General features: G+C 48.1%; 1 protein-coding gene across 1 annotated transcript in view; it reads left to right on the top strand.

Annotated features, from left to right (window-relative positions):
• Positions 1-18,973, top strand: part of UBASH3B (ubiquitin associated and SH3 domain containing B) — a 63,007-nt gene that overhangs the window by 30,620 nt on the left and 13,414 nt on the right. The window contains exons 2-7 of the mRNA XM_062508717.1: positions 11,737-11,790; positions 12,358-12,544; positions 12,970-13,168; positions 15,380-15,549; positions 15,646-15,854; positions 18,590-18,725. Coding sequence (XP_062364701.1) covers positions 11,737-11,790; positions 12,358-12,544; positions 12,970-13,168; positions 15,380-15,549; positions 15,646-15,854; positions 18,590-18,725 — 955 coding nt within the window. The remainder of the gene's footprint in view (positions 1-11,736; positions 11,791-12,357; positions 12,545-12,969; positions 13,169-15,379; positions 15,550-15,645; positions 15,855-18,589; positions 18,726-18,973) is intronic.

Genomic DNA, 18,973 nt, shown 5'->3' with positions numbered 1-18,973 from the left:
CCCTGGCTGGGAACAGCAGCTCTGGGAGTGCCAGGACCACTCCCAAAACCTTCTCCTGGCTGGGGGCTGATGCTTTTCCTGAGGCTGCAGCCTGACTTAGGGCTTGTGTCTGGCAGGATCCTCTGATGCTGATGACCAGGATAACCTCCCAGATGGGACACTTCTGTAGATACCCAAGAACCTCTTTATTTTCTATCACACAGAAGCTGTAAGACATGGAACGCCCTTGGCAGCTCTGCCACACTGGGTTTAAATATCCTGCTGAGCTCAGGAGTTGTTGTAGGAAGTTGGAGAGACCCAGGAATGCACACAGGGGTGCAGCACAGTCCTGAGAGCCTCAGCTCCTTTGAGAACCAGACCTAAGAGAGGCATCAGAAAAGGTTCAAAGGTGTCCAAGGCCAGGCTGGACAGGGCTTGGAGCACCCTGGGGTAGTGGAAGGTGTCCCTGTCCATGGCTGGGGATGAATGAAATTATTATTAAGGTCCCTCACAACCCAAAGCATTCTGTGATTCCATGATTCTGTGACTTACCAGGCACACTTTGCTGTATCAGCCCCTGGAATTTACTGCAAAGAATTCCTCTCCACTGATAGATTCTCCTTTCTTGCCTATTTTTCACAAGGCAGCTCTTAAATATTTACCAAAAGGGAAGCTCACACAAGCCTAGGTCTTTCACCATAACCACAGGATCCTGCAGAGCAAACTAATCTTTATAAAGCAAGAGGACTTTACAACCAACCTTTGTAAGCTCCTGCCATTCATTTTATTTCTTTCTTTTTCTTGTTCCAGCTCCCAGGAGCTCACTCTGACAGTGGAGGGAGGGGTATTGCTGCAAGCACAGATATTACTTTGAAGTAGCAACACTGCAAGGTGTTCTCCTTCCTAAAGATGCTGTTGGTGCCAGTGCCTGGCTGGAATTGTCCCTGGGTCAGTGATTCCATCCCAGGACAGGCTAGAATCCTCAGCAGGATGGAAAGAGAGGCTGCAACAGATGCAAAAAGAACTTCCTTCTGTGTTTAGGAAAGAAAAGCTGCATTTCTCAGGCTGCTTTCTAGATATCAGCCACACACCAAAACCCAGAGAAGATGGGGCTCAGCTCTCAGTTGTAAAGGGCTTTTTTTTTTTTTTCCCCCATGAATAATTTTAGCAGCACACCCCCAGAGCAGCACTCGCCGAGGTGCGGGGGAGAGCCGTGCTCTGGAAATGAGGTGGTGCTCATGGGGGGAAGTCTGTCTGTCTGTCTGTCTGTCTGTCTGCCAATACCTGCCTGCAGAGCTCAGCCTGGATATCGAGGGCTCCAGGGCCTGGCCTCCCACACAGCCCTGCCAATGGCAGGAAAAGGGAGGAAAAGGGAGGAAAAGGGAAGGAAAAGGGAGGAAAAGGGAGGAAAAGTGTCCCCAGTGCTGGTGAGGTGCTAGGATGAGGTGTGAGCTGTGTTTGGTGGCTGGGAAAGGAGGGAAAATCCACGGGAGAAGACACTTCATGCTCCCAGCACAGCTCAGCTGGGAATCCTTGTGGGCTAAGGTCTGAAGTGAAGGGAAGCCCCAGATCTCCCACTATTTAGGTAGCCAAGCAATCACAGAACATCCGTGGCAATTTTGGCCAAGGATCTGGATAAAGGAGGTAGAGGACAGGCTAGGCTGTGTCTCTGATCCTCACACACAAGTTTTTCTCAGGAAAAAGGAATGAGGATTCTGTCCTCATCTATTCCCACCCCATTACTGCTGCCTCTTAAGTGTCAAAAATTAAAATTACAATGGAGGGGGAAAAGGAGATTTCATTGGAGTGCAATAACCACACCACATTGATTCTGGATACAAAAACACAGCGTTGGAGCTGAACACCTTTTTGGTGAGTGCTGTAAAACTGGCAGGGTTTCAGCAGGGCTGGAGCCCTGGGAATTCCCATGCCCTGAGTGAATGAAACCGTGTGCTGGGCACTTTTTAGGGCTTAGCAACTTGTGTTTACCCAGGTGGCTCAGAAGAGACTGAAATGATGGAGGGAGAGCCCTGCTGAGCTGGTGTTTTATGATCTGTCCCATGGATGTGCCCTGTTGAGGTCTCTGACACAGCTGCAGAACCATTTTAGTGTTAAACACGCATTTGGGGTCATGGGAAGGTGAAGTTTTTCCCCCACAACCACGAGAATGAAGCCGTGGGGTAAGCAGTGCTTTGTGATACCTGCTGGACTGGGGAGTTTTCAGTTAAAGGCCATGAAGTGGGTCAAGGAGGAGCCCGAGCTGAGGGATGGAGTGGGACCATGCAGGGGATGTGCTGGGCTGGGAGGTTTTGCCAGACCTTTGCTGCTTGAGGGGATTTTTGTGAGCAAACACTCCAGCAACAACACACCCCAGTGTTCTTGCCAGCATCAAATCCCCAGGTTTTCAGGGAGCTGAACAAAGTTCCTTTTATCACGGCAAACATTTGATTTAAAATCCTTGGAAATTGTGCTGGAAGGAAGGAAGGAAGGACCCAAAGCCCTGATTTGCAGTAACCTTGCAGCACCTGCTTTGCATAAGAGCAGGGCTGGAGTCTGTAAGGACATGCTTGGAGTTAAAGAGATGCATAAGTACTCTTTGGTGAAGGGATAATTACTAAATCCAGGCCTCATTGAAGTCTTCCTATTGCTTTTTTCGTCATTCACTGACATATTCTGCAGGATCAGATACAGGAATAAAAAGGCTCCACACTTCGAGCTGACAGGCCAGAACCAAATCAGGGAAGTATGCAGGGAAATCTTCCCAGTCTGTGGTGAAGTTTTTCTCATTCGATTCTTAGATCCTTCTTTATCTCATTGTTTCTCTGTTTATCACAATTCTTCATTTCCTGTTCCCTTTTAGGCTTAGAAAATATTTATTTTAATGTGGGGTTTTTTAACCCTTCCCTTGTGAGGATTGAAACTTTTTGGAGCCTCTTGGCTTAACCTCATGTAGGAAAAATCCAGGTTACTGAGCCAGACACTGCAGGGTCATCTTTAATGTTTATTCTGGAATTAGAGTTGAAATTCTGGACACGAGTTTATGACTTATTATGGTTAAAACAGCAAAATAACTGTACATTTTTATAGCTTTTGTACCACCTGAGGATTCCAAAGTGACCTGAAGGAGACCAAATCCATCTCCCCAAACCAAAATTCAGAGCAGAGCTTGCTGCCTCACTTGTTTTCTCTTTCCCCTGGTGGAAACTTTGACTTTAGCTGTAGCTCGCTGCTCTAACCACACACTTCAAAATCTCTGAGGCAAGAGGCTGAGCCCTGTGTGTGTTTTCTCAGCCCCAAGTGGAGCTTGTAGCACCAGGGGACTCCCAGCCCCAATTCTATTTTAGGGGCTGTTTTAGTCAGTGGCAAATGTCCCTCATCATCTGCTGCATTAACCCTCTTGTCCCCCTTTTCCTACAGCATTTTGGGCTTCTTGGCCAGATCTCCCACGCAAATATTGATAAAATGAATATTGGTCTTCTCCAGATAACAAAACAAAAAAAAAAAAAGAAAAAGAAAAAAAAAAAAAGAAGAGGAACATTGATTTGGAATATTGTGGATTTTGTGTAGTCTGCTGAAAAGAAGGCTTCAGAGATTTCCTGAACAGAGCTGTCTAGAGCACGAGGCTATTTTGAGTCTCTCTTCTTGCCTTTGACCCAACTATTTCAGCACCCCACCCTTCTTCTTCCTTCCACCTTCCTTAATTTCTTAGACTTCCTTCTTGCTGCCTTGCTGAGTCTATTTTAGGTGTGAGAGCAGGCTTAGCTTCTTGCCAGGCATCCACTTCCCATTTTCCCTCTCTAGGGTTTGCCTTTTCAGCAGGGCTGTGAGCCCCCAAGCACACAGAGAGTCCCCAGCACGGGGAGACACTGCCCCTAAAGAAGGGAAAGCCAGCACTCGAGGGGAAGAGAAGGGGTCAGCATGAACATTGCAGGACACAATGCAAAAACCGATCAGGGCTGAGAACATCAACTTAAGCTGAGTGCAGCTGTTGGGATGGGAGTGGCTGAACTCACCCGTTTTTGGCAAGTACAGGATATTCCCTTCTTCACCGGATAGAAAATGACTGAAACAGTGAATGGATTTATGGAAGGAACTCTTCCCCCTGAGGGTGGTGAGGCTCTGGAAGAGTTTTCCCAGAGCAGCAGTGGCTGCCCCATCCCTGGGAGTGCCCAAGGCCAGGCTGGATGGGGCTTGGAGCACCTGGGGCAGTGGAAGGTGTCCCTGGTGGAACCAGATGATCTCCAAAGCCCCCTCCAACCCAAACCATCCCAGGATTCCACGATTTAGTTGTGCAGGACCCAACCTGACAAAGTTTTGACCAAAAGCTGTTGTTTGCACCTCAATCCAGCAGAGCAAGTCCAGACCAGCCCTGAGTGCCCCTGAGAGGGTGTGCAGGACACAAAGACCTGGACTCACCTAGGGGGATTTCACGTCACAGCTTTCCTCACAAGATCCAAGCCAAGCAGCTCAGTGCTCTGGTTTTGGGTTTTGGGCTGTGTTACCTCTGCTCCCTTCCTCTCCAGCCTGGGAAAACCTCCCCTGAGCACAGCTTTGCTCAGCTCTGGAGGACAAACCAACTCTCCACTGGCAGCCAAGAGGAGCTCGGACAGGGCTCCCCAGGCAGGAGCAGCACATCTAAACCTGCTGAGAATTAGTCCCAGAAGGTCGCAGCCTTGGTGGCCATCGGGGCTGGAGTTCCTGGTACAGCCCCGTGTCACCAGCTTCACAGAACAGCAGCTTTTGGCAAATTGTGCAACTGCACCGCCCCCAAACTTCCTGTTTTGAAACCCCAAGAAGCTGGAAAATGTTAACACTGGCACTTTAAAGTGCTACTTGTGGCTTTTCTTTTTTTTCTTCTTTTTTTTTTTTTTTCCTTTTCCCTTCGCTTCCTAAAGATATATGAAAAAAAATGTGATATACAGAGGAGTAAAGTGGGGCTGCCTGGAGGACTGGGGGCAGAAAGGGAGCACAGGGAGAGGTGCCACCTCCTGGAATTAGGGTGTGTGGGGCTCTCGGGTGCTGGGGCTGGGCTGGGCACTGGGGACAGGGCTGGCACATGGAGAGGCAGGAGTGCCAAGGTGGCAGCAGGACCTTGGTGACTTGTGGGGTGCCAGGAGCAGCCATCTGGCCCCAATTCCCAATCCCCTGGCAGCTCCATCACCCTAAACCCCGCTGCTGGTGGGAGAAAGGGGCTGTGGCAGTGAAGAACACCTTGGGAAAAAAAAAAAAAAAAAAAAAAAAAGAAGAAAAAGCAGAGCTGTGGCAAATCTCATTCCTGGATAGGGAGAGCAATTAGGGTGGAGAAAGCGCCGTGTTTGCCTCAAACAGGGACTTCATTTCTTTCCAATCAGCGTGACAAGTGCTTCCTTTTCTGGCTATCACTGAGCCTCCAGATGGTGCATTGGAGCATCCTTAAACCTCCAGCTTGGCTCCTTGCAAGGACATTGTCTTCCTGGTTAGCTAAAAATGGATTAATAGCTTTGAGATGAAAGCTGCTCCCTGCGATGAGGAGCTCGTGGTCACTGCAATGTTCTGGCCACTGTTACAATCAGGTGTCTGAAGGGGACGAGCCCCTGCCGAATGTGCTCCAGTTCTGGGTGAATTTATTTCTATTAGCTCTATCTGGCTGTTTTGCTAATGGTCACAATTCTGCAAAACCTTTAACAGCAGCAGTTATTTCTCACCTTCCTTTACCGAGTCCCCACTGCCCTGCAATCAGAATTTTGAATCTGAACCAGGCAGCTGAGGTGCTGCCAATTTTTGTGGTTTTATTAGGGAATTGTGAGACATCATTTTCTTGAATTCCCAGCTTCAGGCCTCCTGCTATTTTCAGAGCTTGTTTGAGCAGCACTTTCAGATTAGCACATAGGGGGAGAAGCTAAAGGAAGTGAACCAGGAAGCCAGACAGCAAATGTCATCCAAAACAGAAATTAAAAAGAAAACCAATATCGTGATTATAAGCAAAACTAACGACAGGGCTTTGCAGCTGAAGGGGAGAACGAAAGGCCAGAGGAATTTTAACGGGGTGTGACCGATTCAAGTCAGCCCCAAAACCTGGGCTTTGTTCTCCTCCATCCTGCAGGGACATGGAGTGGCTGGCAGGAGCCTGACAGCCAAGCCCACGCCTCCTGAAAATCTGCATTGTTTTTGTTGTAAGGAAGGGAATATCCTGCTTCCTCTTCAAACCCTCTAGCTCTTTGAAAATGGTAAATGGCTGCTTCATTCCTGCCTTTATCCTGGCCACTTTCCACAAGCCTGTACTTCCCTCTCCTCGTGCTTTAACAAGATGGCTGAGCAGGGGATTAGGGAATGACTTGGGGAGAGAAATCCGCCTTCAAAATCTTACATAACTCCAAAAAAGCAAGAGACGCATGCCCAGGCCTTCATTCTTTGCTCATCATTCCATCCTCCTCCTCCTGTGGCCAGGCTGCAGCTTGCTTGTCCTGTGACAATAAATAAATAAATAAATAAATAAATAAATAAGGAACATTTGAAACTGTGGAGACTACGAAGATACAGCAGCGTGATTCCCAAATTTATTTCTGATCACGTTTCCCTTTTCCCTCTCTTCCCTGCTATTCCAGAGCTGGGAATAAGCAGCCAGCCTTTGGGAAGAGGGAGGGAGGGAATTTCCAGCCTCACCAGGCACCTTCCATAAATGTTTAGGTGACCTCCGGGATGCAGCACAGTCAGAGATCTTGCAGTCCCCATGTTCCCAGCAACTCCCCTTTTGGAAGTTCCTGTATTCCAGGCCGGACCTGGGTGTTTTTGGGATCTGCTGGTGGCCCCTGCTGACCTCAGGGGTTGGGAACAGCACGTTCCCGAAGGAAATCTTCGGGTGTAAAGCCAGCTCGTGCTCTAATTAAAGAGAAATTAAAGTCAGTGCATTAAAGTCAGCGAATCCAGCGTGAGCAGGGATTTCTCTCTGTCATCAGGCAGGAAAGCAGCAGCAGAAGTGAAGGTAAAAATTCAGCAAAGGGAGAGAAATTACTTATCCTGCCACGCTCTGGTGTCAGAGTCATTCTCCTCGCAAAAACACCGCGGGGTTTTGTTGTTTTTTTTCCTTCCCAGATGCAAAAAAGGAACATCCCCAAACCCCTGCCCTAAACAGGAACTGGATCCCCGGTGATATCTTCCTGTCCTGTCCCTATTTATAGCAGGAAGGTCACCCAAATAAGAACAAAGCTTCACCACATGATTTTTTGGGGCTGGCTGAGTGAATTCTGCATGTTGAGAATTCAGAGGAGCACAGCACATTTAGGAAGAACACCTCACTGTGGCAGTTTTTGTGTGCAGAATAATTAAGGAATTCATGGCACCCAGGAATTTGGGTGTTTTTCCCCACATCACAAAACCAAGCCATTAAATGCACAGAAATTTTCCTTGCAAAACCATTCCTCAAGGTGCAGTTGTTCAGTGAAAGCCTAAATCAGATTCATTTTCCCCTTGTTGGACTGTTAAAAAACAATTGATGAAAACTGCAAAAAATTCAGGAATCTGTAAATGTCACTTGATGGGCAATTTGGAAAAAAAAAAAAAAAACACGTAAAAAATACTGGGAACTTTACTGTTTGTGGAGAATTTTTAACAGCTTTACTGAAGGTTATAGAGCAGAGTTCAAATTCGGGACCTCCCACCCCATGACTTTGACACTTAAGGCAAAGAGAAATTTAAATATTGGGCTCCTGACCTGTACCTGCACTGACAGATCTGCTCCAAACAGCAGCTGCAGCCAGAAAATTCCTATTTTTTTTTCCCCATTCCCTGGAGCCAGGCAGCATTTTGCTTTCTATTCTTTTACCAGAAACCAACAGAGATGGAAAAAAGCAAGCTTTAAATAGATACATAGAGCTAGTTGAATATATGTTTATATAAATATGTTTTATAGGCACAAATAAGCAAAAATGAAGGTGCTTATTTTGTATTCCTAGGGGAAAATGCTCTTGTTTGACAGCATCCTTCTTTCAAACTTATTTGGCATAAATTATGGGCTGAAATTCCTATTTTACTCCCTGTTAGGCAGGCTTGTGAGTGGGACCTGATGAGGGGAGCCAAGTACTTCCATCATATTAAAAAAAAAAAAAATTAAAAAATCTATATTTACACAGCGAAATATTTGATGGGCCAAAGACTCATGTGATGAATTTGTCCCTCGGAGGGGTTCTGCTCAGGGGGAAGGAGTCTGTGTGGGTTTGAGGGATGGGATGAAAGGGCAGGGTTGGTCCTTCCCTCTGCTCCCTCCATCCCTGCGGGGCTCATTCCCAAATCCCTCACTGCCTGTGGGGCTGGGTTTTCTGCAGCCTCTGAGAGCAGAAGTTCCAAATAAAGCCTCGTCCCTCCCTGCTGATGGCACAATTAGTGAAATTAAAGACGAGCTAATGGAAATCCCTGCTGGGGCATCACAGCCCCCCCCTCCCCCGAAGTTTGCAGACTTTTTTTACCGATGTATCATTATCTGCATTGTATTTTATCTCAGGATAGTTCCCCCCATGTCTTGCTCTTGCTGTTTGCAGCGGTTTCCCCACTGCCTGTTCACTGCCCCTCCTTTCCTAAGCTGGGCTTGAATAAAGCCAAACACTTTTAAACTGGACTAGAAGCAGGAGGCTGGGCACTCAGCAGAGGGAGGATGTTTCTGTGGTGCTTCCGAGGCCGAAGGTTCTCGTTATGGTTAATGCCTCATTCCCCATTACAGTCATTTCCTCTGAAGCAAGTAGGACTTGGCCATTATATTTTATGTTTATTGATATATATTGCCGAGCTGAATTGACAGTCCCTTTTTTTTTTTTTTTTTTATCCCAGCCAAAAGTGACAGGAAGCCAAAAGTCCTTCAGCAGTGAGGAGTGAAGTTCTGCAGCCCTCAGAGCTCTGTGCTCTGCCATTAATTGGGCTGGGGTTAAAATGGGCACCATTTGCACATTAATGTGTGGGCCAGGGCAGCAACACCAATTCTGCTGGAATATTTTAGACCAAGGGGTCAGCTGTTTAGCTGGGATGATTCTTGGCAATATTTCATCCTGTTTAACCACTGACTGAGTGGGGAATTTTTGTCCTTGGGTCTTGACACTGAAGAGTGTCACGGGGAGGGCTTTGAGGTTGAAGAATCAAGCACATTTAATTCTTCCTGGTGGATAAAATACCTGCTGTGCATTTGGAAGACATTGCTATTAGGATTTTCTTTCCCCTTCCCTGAATTCTCCAGACCTGCAGTTGCACAGAAGCTCTGCCCTGCTGTCTGTTCAAAATGATTATTTCATGTTGCTGGGTTCTGTTAAATGATTTCCCTGCACTTCATCTCAGAATTGGGTGGCTCAGGGGGCCAGCAGTGCTGCACAAAGCCTCTCATGCCCTGCCTGAACCCATTCTGCATCACCAGAAACGGTTACTCGGTGGTACCATCTAGCAAATTCTGGAAAATAAGTTATTTTCTTACTTTTTCCTCTTTTCTGGTTCATCTGAGTCACAATTTTTTTTCTACAATGCTCCAGCCAACACTTGCTACCCAACGTGAAAAAATCTGAGCACCTAAGCCATAATTTGTCACCTAATTAAGTGACCTGATTTTCTCAGGAGCAGGATGTGTTTTCCAGCTCCCACTGCACTCAGCAGTTGTGAAAATCAGGCCACTTTTGCATGGCTGTGACCAGTTTTGAGTACTCAACTTCTAAAAAGCTGATTTTTGGCCTGGGAGCTGGAGGATGGGTCCTCTCCAGGTTTTGGCCAGGGTGGGATTTTGGGAGGGAAGCAGAGTCTGACAAATTATCAGCACCATTCCTTGCACTAAATTAAAAAATAAGGGGAAAATAAAAAAGAAAGAAATCCCTCAGTTGCAGGTCCCGGGATAAAAAATATCCTTTGGCTTTGTTTGCTTTATGCAACATTTCCTCCTCACACTGAAAATTAAATTGAAAAGGGAGCTGATTGTTCCTGTGGATGATGGAGGCAGCTCTGGAAACCACACCTGAACAAACGTGTGGGTCCAGCCTCATGTTCTCTGCCACCCTTCGGGGTCCCCAAGCACTGTGGGAGCTGCAGTTAATTCCAGCAGAGCTCTCTGTGTGATTTATTCCAAGGAATCATCAGGTCACGAAGGGAGGGAGTCCCCGAGGGGGGGTGATGGAGCCTGGGTGGTGCACAGCTCCTCCAGAGGGCTCTGCTGGTGTCTGGGCAGAGGAAAACCCAGAGAAAATGTTCATTTCAGAGCTTTTCTAGCAGGGCAGTTTTCACTCGCAGATCTCAGAGGAGACTTTTGCAGAGTCACATCTCGGGTGTGTTTTAAAGAGCAGAAACAGCCCAGGCTGGAGGGGAGGTGAACTGAGCAAATGATGGAAGCAAGGCAGGAAAAATCCGCAGGCTTTGCTCCCAGAGAGGTCCCCTTTATCCTTCAGAGAGGTCCCCCTTATGTTTTGGAGAAGTCCCCCTTATCTTTTGGAGAAGTCCCCCTTATCTTTTAGAGAAGTCCCCCTTATCTTTTAGCTCCTTTGCCTGAGCTGCTTTCCAAAGCAAAGCAGTGGCTGCTTTGCATAGAAGATTCTGCAGAGCAGAGCAAGGTCAGCATGGCAGAAACACCAGCCCACAGCGTTCAGCAGCCCAAATCCATCCTCCCAGAGGGCAGGTGCTGGGCCCAGCACTCTGCTGATCTCCAGGGAATGCTGGCAGACAAGGGCAGCTCGGGGAGGAAGGATTTTCATCAGCACACATTTGCAACACAGTCTTTTTTTTCTTTATTTTTTTTCTTTTTTTTTTTTTTTTTTTTTTTTTTGCAGCGTTATCTTTCTGCCTTCCTCTTACCCTCCAAACGAACAAAAATGTGTATTCAAGGGGTGGGGAAGGCAAGGGCAGAGCTGAAGCACAGCTGAGTCAACAGCACATGGCTGAGGGCTGGGGGGTAACGTTCAGGAATATTCTCCGTGGGTGTCAGAGCACTTTGAAAGTCACCACTGCAGACACGAGGGGTGACACCAGCACAGTCACAAGTCCTGAAAGGTCCCAGCTGCCCTGATCCATCCCCACGGGCTGGATCCCCATCACCTATTCATGGGGAATTTTGCACCTAAGCTCCTGTCTCTGCCCCATGACCCTAAAATTTCTGTCATTTTCTGCCTTCTTCACTCATAATCCTCGCTCCATTTGGGTTCTGGGTGAATCCCTCCCTTTGGCTGTTCTTGGTGCTGCAGAGCTGAGCTGATCCACAGCTGCTTTCTCTGCTGGTGTCGAGCATTTGGAAAACAATTCCACGTTTAAAGATGTTACTTGTGCAGGTCTGCTCTGGCAAACTTGCTGAACGGGAGCTCTGGGTGTTCCCAGCTGCAGTGAAAAGGGATTTAGAGGCATCCTGAAGGGAAAGAAGCAAAAGAGTTCTTTGAGTATAGCAAGGACTAAAGGGAACTTTTCTAAACTGGAAAATCTGTTTTGTGCCCTCTCGTGGCTGTTGAATTTTTCTTCTCCTCAGTGCAACTCCTGCACTTTCAGACCCAAATCTTCGGGGTTTCATGCTGAAATTCCTTGCAAGTAGACTGTTAAGTGCTAGTGTTTCTCTGTCCAGAAAAAGTGGGGAAGTGGGAAAACCCAGAGATCCATAATTGATATTTTGTGCTGGCTGCGTGACTGCCCTTCAAACAGTTTATGAGGATTTTCCAAAAAAAAAAAAAAAAATCTGAGGGGCTGGAGAATTGGAAAGGGCATCCCATGAGTGTCCAAACACACAGCAGTATGAGCCAGCAGCACTGAAATTCTCTTTTTATTTTGCTCTCTCTGCAGACAAAAAGCGCTGGCATCGACAGGTGGAAGGAGTGTTCAAGCAGCTTGCGACTGGTTGGTATGAAGTAATAAATGTTAAAACAGTAGAAGAAATGGTGAATTTAGGGTTTCAGCCATCAGAATGTGGGATGTTTAAACAGGGGGGTTGTCTGAAAAGCACCTGCAGAATTAGTGAGGTGCTGTTTAAGTGCTGGGAATAAGCAATCCAGAAATGAACCTGGTCTGAGAGGGTTTGTGATCTGCAGCAAAGGCAGGAGCAGGCGAGGGAAGGAGCCCCCCAGTCTCTGCAGCTGAGCAGAAAAGCTGAGAGCTGCCTTCTCAGAGACGTGGAGCCCCTCCTGGCGCTCTCCTCCCTGTGCTTTGCACCCTGAAAGGCGCAAGAGGCAGAAACAGTGACCTGGGTTAGATCTTCAGAGCATCTCCCTGAAAGTAAAACCCAATTTTCTGTATTACTGGGCAGTGCTAATGGGCTGTGAGTGAGGCAGTGCAGCTCTGCCTGACCCCCAGAGCTGCTTTTTCCCATCAAGGGACAACAATCGGGAGCCAGCGCAGGGGAAGCTGGTTTTGTTGGGAGAAGAAATGCCATTATCTCCCAGATTAAATGTTCTTCCTGCCTGCCAGGCTCTTCTCCCACGTGGGTGACCCGTTCCTGGATGACACCCTGCCCAGGGAGTACGTCCTGTACCTGCGTCCCACCGGGCCCCTGGCACAGAAGCTCTCGGATTTCTGGCAGCAGTCGAAGCAGATCTGTGGCAAGAACAAAGCTCACAACATCTTCCCACACATCACCCTTTGCCAGTTCTTCATGGTAAAGCACAGCTCCTCTCCCCTCTCTCCTTTAGCCATTCCTTGCCAGGCTCAGCTGGAGGCTCCGTCCTGGCTTGGAGCGGGGAGCTGGGGGGAATTTGGCAATGCCTTGGCTTCTGGAGGAGGTAATTGGGTTTTTTCAGCTGTTGTTTTCAGGGAAGAGCAGCAGCAGAAGACTGAATTCTCATCCTCTCCAGTGATCCTTAGCGTGAGAATGGGTGGGGGGAGGTTGGGAAGGTTACTTGGGGATAGCTGATCCTGCTTTGAGGACAAGGGTGTGGCCGAGGATTTCTAAATATAGATTTTTATTTTTGTTTCTCCCATGCCCCTGTGCTTTTTCTCACTGCGTGAGGGGAAGGGTAGACCACTGACATCCACCCACATCCTTGCTTTTCCTGAGCCATGCCTGTCCTGCTTCCTTGGCAGTGTGAGGACAGCAAGGTGGATTCTCTCACGGAAGCCCTGCAGGCCACGGTGATGCGCTGGAAATGCAAATTCCCTGCCCCATTGCCCCTGGAGCTCTACACATCCTCCAACTTCATCGGGCTCTTCGTCAAGGAGGAAAGTGCTGAGGTGCTCAAGAAGTTCGCTGCAGACTTTGCTGCAGAGGCAGCTTCCAAAGCAGGTGAGTGACTCCTGGTTGGGCACTGTCAGAAAAAACAAAGTTTGGATGCCGTGAAGGAGCCCAGCCTGGGCATTGATAGAAAACCAAAACTTTGGTGTCATGAAGGAACCCAGCCTGGGCATTGTCAGAAAAACCAAAGCTCTGATGGCATGAGAGCCCAGCTTGGGCATTGATAGAAAAAAAAAAACAACAAAGCTTTGAAAACTTTGATGCCATGAAGAAGCAAAGCAGCTGCCACAGCCACGGTTTGGGCATTTTCAGAACCCCAAAGCTCTGATGTCACCAAGAAACAAAGCTCAAAAGCAAATCCCTGATTTTTAAGTGAAAACTCGGGAACACAGCACCGGGTGCCTTGGCTTTCCAGCTGGGAGATGTCTCACCCTGTTTTCAGTGCTGTTTCTGAAAGGGAAGCTGACACTTGGTGCTTTTTTAACCTTTCCCAGAGCTGCTCTGAGCGAGGCTCGCTGTTTCCTGCCCCGCTCGTCACCTCCAGCCACCACCACAGAACTTTCCCGGCCATCTCAAGGCCGTGGTTGTTTTTTCACTGCATTTTTGAGGTGTGATGAGGGCTCTGGGAGAAGACCCCAGGTGCCCTTTCCAACCTCAGTGCTCCCAGGGCTGTGTCCAAGATCCTCTCCTGCTTCTGGAGGGGGAATAACCAGAACCTCGTCCTCCCGTGGTCTCCACAACAACCTCACTGGGTGTCCTCCAGTCACCTCCAAACTGGGAAGTCACAACACCCTGGGAGCACTGGAATATCTCCCTGGATAATCCTTCCCCCTCTCCATCCCTGGAGAGCTCAGCTTGGACTGCCCACAACACAACTGGTTCAGTCCTTCCCTATCCCAGGCTTAACCTGGAGCTAAAATGCATCAAATTCTGCATTCCTGGGGTTTTTCCATGCTGGGCAGGAATCCCCAGAACCATGCAGGAATGCTGGGAGTCCATCCCTGCTCCAGATGAGGAAGCCAGAAGTGTCCAGAACCTCTGGGATGTCTTGCTTTCACCTGACCTAGAACTTCCCTTCACTTTCAAAGGGGGAGGGAATTTTGTTTTTAAAAAGAAGGTTTTGGAATGCAGACATTGGGTGGGTCCAAGGACACTGCAGCCACGTGGGAGTGGGATCAGTGTTTCCCTCCAGCACAGCCAAAAGTGCAATTTTTATCCCAAAAAACCCCCCACTGACCCAGAATAAAGAAGCACTGGTGACTTTCAACAATCTTCTGCCCCTGAGACTGGCCCAATTCAGGAAAAATTGGGGTTTTTTCAGGGGAAGGCAGTTGCTGCATTGCAGCCACAGCTTGGTCAGGTTATCCCATTAAAATCTCTGGGGTTTTTCAGAGATCTTGAACATATTTTTTATTGGTGATGAAAAACAACAACAACAAAAAAAGATGGATGGTCTTGCAAAGCTACCCCTGGCTGGCACTTGGAGCCAAGTTTCTGAAAAGCTGCAATTGTGACTGAATAATCGGTCAAATTTAATTGCAATTTTTTGTTGAATAAGCAAGAATAAATTACGTGCAAACAATGTATCCTGTGATTTCAGCATCTACTGGAAGAGCCCCAATATTTCACATATTTTCACCTGGAATCACCTCCTGATGTGGATTCTTTTTTCCTGCAGGATCATTTTGAATCATTACTACCTTTCCACAATTTGGGAATACCTCACACTCAGTGGCTAAACTGATAATCCAGCTGATGTCCAGGGAAAAGGTTTAATCAACTCGCACAAATTCCAGGGATTTGTAATTTAGTGCAGCAGAGAGAAAAATGGAGGGAGATTAAAAATTATGATTTTTTTTTTAACCTGCTTATTTTGGAAAGATCCTCAGCTGCTTGTGAAAGCCTCCTGGATTTTCCTACCTGGAAAAATACCCTTTTAAAATTTTTTTTTGGTTTTGGGTTGGTTTTTTTTTGGCAGAATGTGTGTCCAGAGTTGCAGTAATGATTGTCACAGCATTGTTTGGCAGTTTGGCCAGGATGCCTTGTCTGGCATTTGTCCTGCTGTGACCCAGGGCTGAATCAGACCCCAAATCTCTGATCATTGGGTCTGGGGTGCAATACTGGAGACCACACGCTCACAGCATTTCCAGCTGAGCTCCAGTTTGCTCCACTCTGGCATCTTTGCAAGCCCAGATGCCGTTAAGAGTCCCCAGTCCCTAATCTGGCAAAAAGGGGTTTTTAACCCTTCTCTCCCCATTGCAGATGTCCACGTGGAGCCCCACAAGAAGCAGCTCCACGTGACCCTGGCCTATCACTTCCAGAGCAGCCACCTGCCCACGCTGGAGAAGCTGGCCCAGAGCATCGATGTCAAGCTGGGCTGTGACTGGGTGGCCGCGATCTTCTCCCGGGACATTCGCTTCGTCAACCACGAGGTGAACTTCTGGAGCTTGTTTCATCTCCCCCAAAAATCACCATTCTGCTGCAGACCCCTTTCCATTAACAACCTTCTTGTGTTTTTTCTCCCCCAGACTCTGCAAGTGATCTACCCCTACACCCCCCAGAATGACGACGAGCTGGAGCTGGTCCCGGGGGATTTCATTTTCATGTCCCCAGTGGAGCAAACCAGCACGAGTGAGGGCTGGATTTATGGCATTTCCCTTGCCACTGGCTGCTCGGGACTGCTGCCTGAAAACTACATCACCAAGGCAGATGAATGTGGCACCTGGGTGTTCCATGGGTAGGTCAAGCTGCTCCCTCCCCTTCCCATGGCTGCAAAAAGGGGCTCAGAGATGCCTGGAGAGGCTGTCTGGAACAGAGGCTGGACAGAGTTAAGGGAATGAAGCAGATAATTATTAAAACACCTTCAAAGGATTCACCTTGGGCAGTGCAAGAGCCTGGCAGTGGCTACACCCAAGATGGACCCTGGGCCAGGAGTTCTCACACTTTTATCAGTTTGGGTCCATTCCCACCTTGGGGTTCAGTGTCCCATCCCAGCTCCAGGTTCTGCAGTCCCACCCTCCCAGATTCTCCCCTCAGTTCTCTGCTCTTTGCACTTTTTGGGGCTGGAGCTGCAGCGGTGTCCTTGGTTCTGGGGCTGGACAAGGATTGTTTTGTGTGACTGAGCTTGTTAACACTTTATATGAAATTCAGAGTCACACACTAATGCAGTGCAGAAAATGGAAAATATGAAAGCTCAAACTGAAGGCATCAGCAGCAGCTGGGATTTCACCTGGGGAGGTGAGGATGGATGCTGAGAAGGGCACTGAGGGGAAGGAGCTGGCACACAGAGCTCATCTCATCAGCCAAGGAGCAGCAGATGCTCTCCCTTAGCGTGGGCTTAGAGGACAAGGTGATTTTTGTAGCTGAGATGTTGCAGAAGTTCTTCGTGACTCACAGGATTGCTGCTGGTTGATGGAGCTGGAGCAGATGGCTGCTGGAGGCACTGCTGGGCAGGCACCTCTGGGGTGGGCCTGGGATCAGGAAGGTGTAAATTTGGGGTTTAATTTGGGAAGAGACATCTCCCGTGCATAATTCCCAGCTGAAAAGGACTTTGGATCAGCAACATTTCTTAGGATATTTAGCAAGATTTTTTAGGAGCCTGCTGTTGGCTTCAGTGAGGATGCAGCCCTCACCTTCTGAATAAGGTTGTGCCTCTTGATTTTGGTGGGAATTCATTGAGCAGAATGCTGGTCCTGAAATCACTCATTTACCCCTCACTTATCCCTGCCAGAGCAGGGGAGACAAGGCAGCATCCAGAAGACAGGAGATGGAACCAGGATTTTTTGGGAAAAGCTTCAAAACCATGACCTGTCCTTAGGAGATGACTAAGCTGGAACAGGCTCAGCAGTTTGTGTTTTCCAGCAGCACTGGAGACAGGCTGGTGGCTCTTCTCCAGGCACACGGAGTTTGCCTCTGCCTCATCACCATTCCCAGCAAATCCTGCCATCTATAAATAGATGGTGAAACGTTTGTGGCCTTTATTAAAAGGCTTAGAGAGAAAGAAAGGCTCAGAAATTATGTGGCAGCTCCTGGGGGCAAAGGGAAATGGGGTAACCAAAAAATCCTTGGTATTCTCCAGACCAGTGTCCTTAAAAAATGCCATATGGACAAGGCAGGAAAGGGATTAAATGGGAGGAAGGGCTGACAGCTGCAAGAAATTTATGTTGTACAGAAATAGAGATGGGCCCTGAGTAAGAACTGGGATTCTGTTCACGTTGAGATTCTTTTCACACTGAGATGTTCAAGTTCTGGGGTCACTGAGGATGGATCAGTGCTGACTCCAATGCCCCACCTGCATTTGGGCAATGAGGGGAGCAATTCCTCAGGGCAGGACCAGCCCTTGTTGGGAACTCAGGAAAAATCCAGTAGCTCAGCATCATCCTTGCACCCTAATTCCACCAGATAATAGATCAGCACCAACATCAGTGGGTTTTTCCCTCCTTTAAATCACATAAATCACATAGGTGACCTATTTTTGTCCCACTGGCAGAGCCACTCGGGGCTATTTTAACAGCTGTGAAACCCCTCTGAGATTTTACCCTACCTGGCTGCTGTCAGGATCAGCTCCTGATGTATTTAAGGCAATGAAAATTGCCAGCTCTGGCAATTCTTTCTGTCAAACTAAATGACCACATCCATTACCTGATAATGTTCTTTTTTTTTTAATGACTAAGCAGAGGTAACTGAGTCAGCAGAGGGTTGAGGCAGCTTCTGCAATTGCTTTTCACAGTTTAGTCCCCAGGGTTTTGGTCCAAGTCCTTGAATATCTGGGAATAAGAGCTTTATTCAGAGGGGCCATCATTAGTCAAGGCCCTCGAGGGAGTGTGGGGTCTGTTAAATCCCTTTGGGGTCTGTTAAATTCTTGCACTTAGCAGGAATCACTGGGGGGATAAATTCCCAAGCAGGTGGGAAGGGGAATAGGCAGCTCTGAAAAATGCAGGAACAACAGGGCTGAGTGTGCCAGGTCCCTGCCAGGGGTAGAAGCTGTTTGGGCACAGGAACCCTGAGAACTGCCCAGGGAGAAGCCCCAGCTTTCTGCTGGATCCACAGCCTGTGCTGGAAAGGTGAGTGAAGACTCCCTGTAGCCATCAGTTCCAAAAGTTGGGAGCACAAGCCCACGGTCAGTGACAGGGACTGGTCCCCAGGTGATGTTAGTGAGCACCCTGTGGTAGTCAGGAAGGCCCTGGCATTTTCCATGAGAATATTCCAGGGTGGAGAGAGCCTCCCAGGCCAAAGTTTGGAATTGTTCTGTAAATTGTTTCTAAGGAAACAGCCCACAGAGATGGAATTTGTCTCCTCACGTGCGTGCATCACCTGGCAAGGCGCTCTCTGGGCAGCACTAAAACCCAAATAATAATGAAATAACATCACAACAGTAATTACCACTGGCTCCTGAAGGCTACAGGAACATCCTGAGAGCAGCCTGAGCACAAAAACCATTCCCAAAGACATTTTTTTTTCTATTTTTGGCAGGTCCTACTCCATTCTGAACACCACACCTTCCCCATCCTTTCAAGCCTTCGCTGATGGAGCTCTGGAGAGAAGGCAGCAGGAGGAGCAAGGGCCAGGGGATGCTGGGCCACTCACCATCATCTGCCAGAACGTGCAGGTAGGGACCCCGCAGCCAGAACTCATTCGGAACAAGCTTCCAGTCGATGGATTTTCCCCAAATTTTTATGTTTTTGCTCCCTGCAGCACAAGTTAAAAAGTTTTTGAATGACGCAGCCTTGTCCCCAAACTGGGGTGGCAGGGCCCTGTCCTCTGCCCCCTTCAGCACCATCAATTTACCACGATTATAAATTCCCAAAGAGCTCCACAAAGCCATAAAAGCAATAAATCCTGCAGCCTTTCCTGTGA

This window comes from Cinclus cinclus, chromosome 25, assembly GCF_963662255.1.
Source record: "Cinclus cinclus chromosome 25, bCinCin1.1, whole genome shotgun sequence".
NCBI lineage: Eukaryota > Metazoa > Chordata > Aves > Passeriformes > Cinclidae > Cinclus > Cinclus cinclus.
Note: the sequence above shows the minus strand (reverse complement) of the source record. Positions and strands in the feature narration are given on the sequence as shown.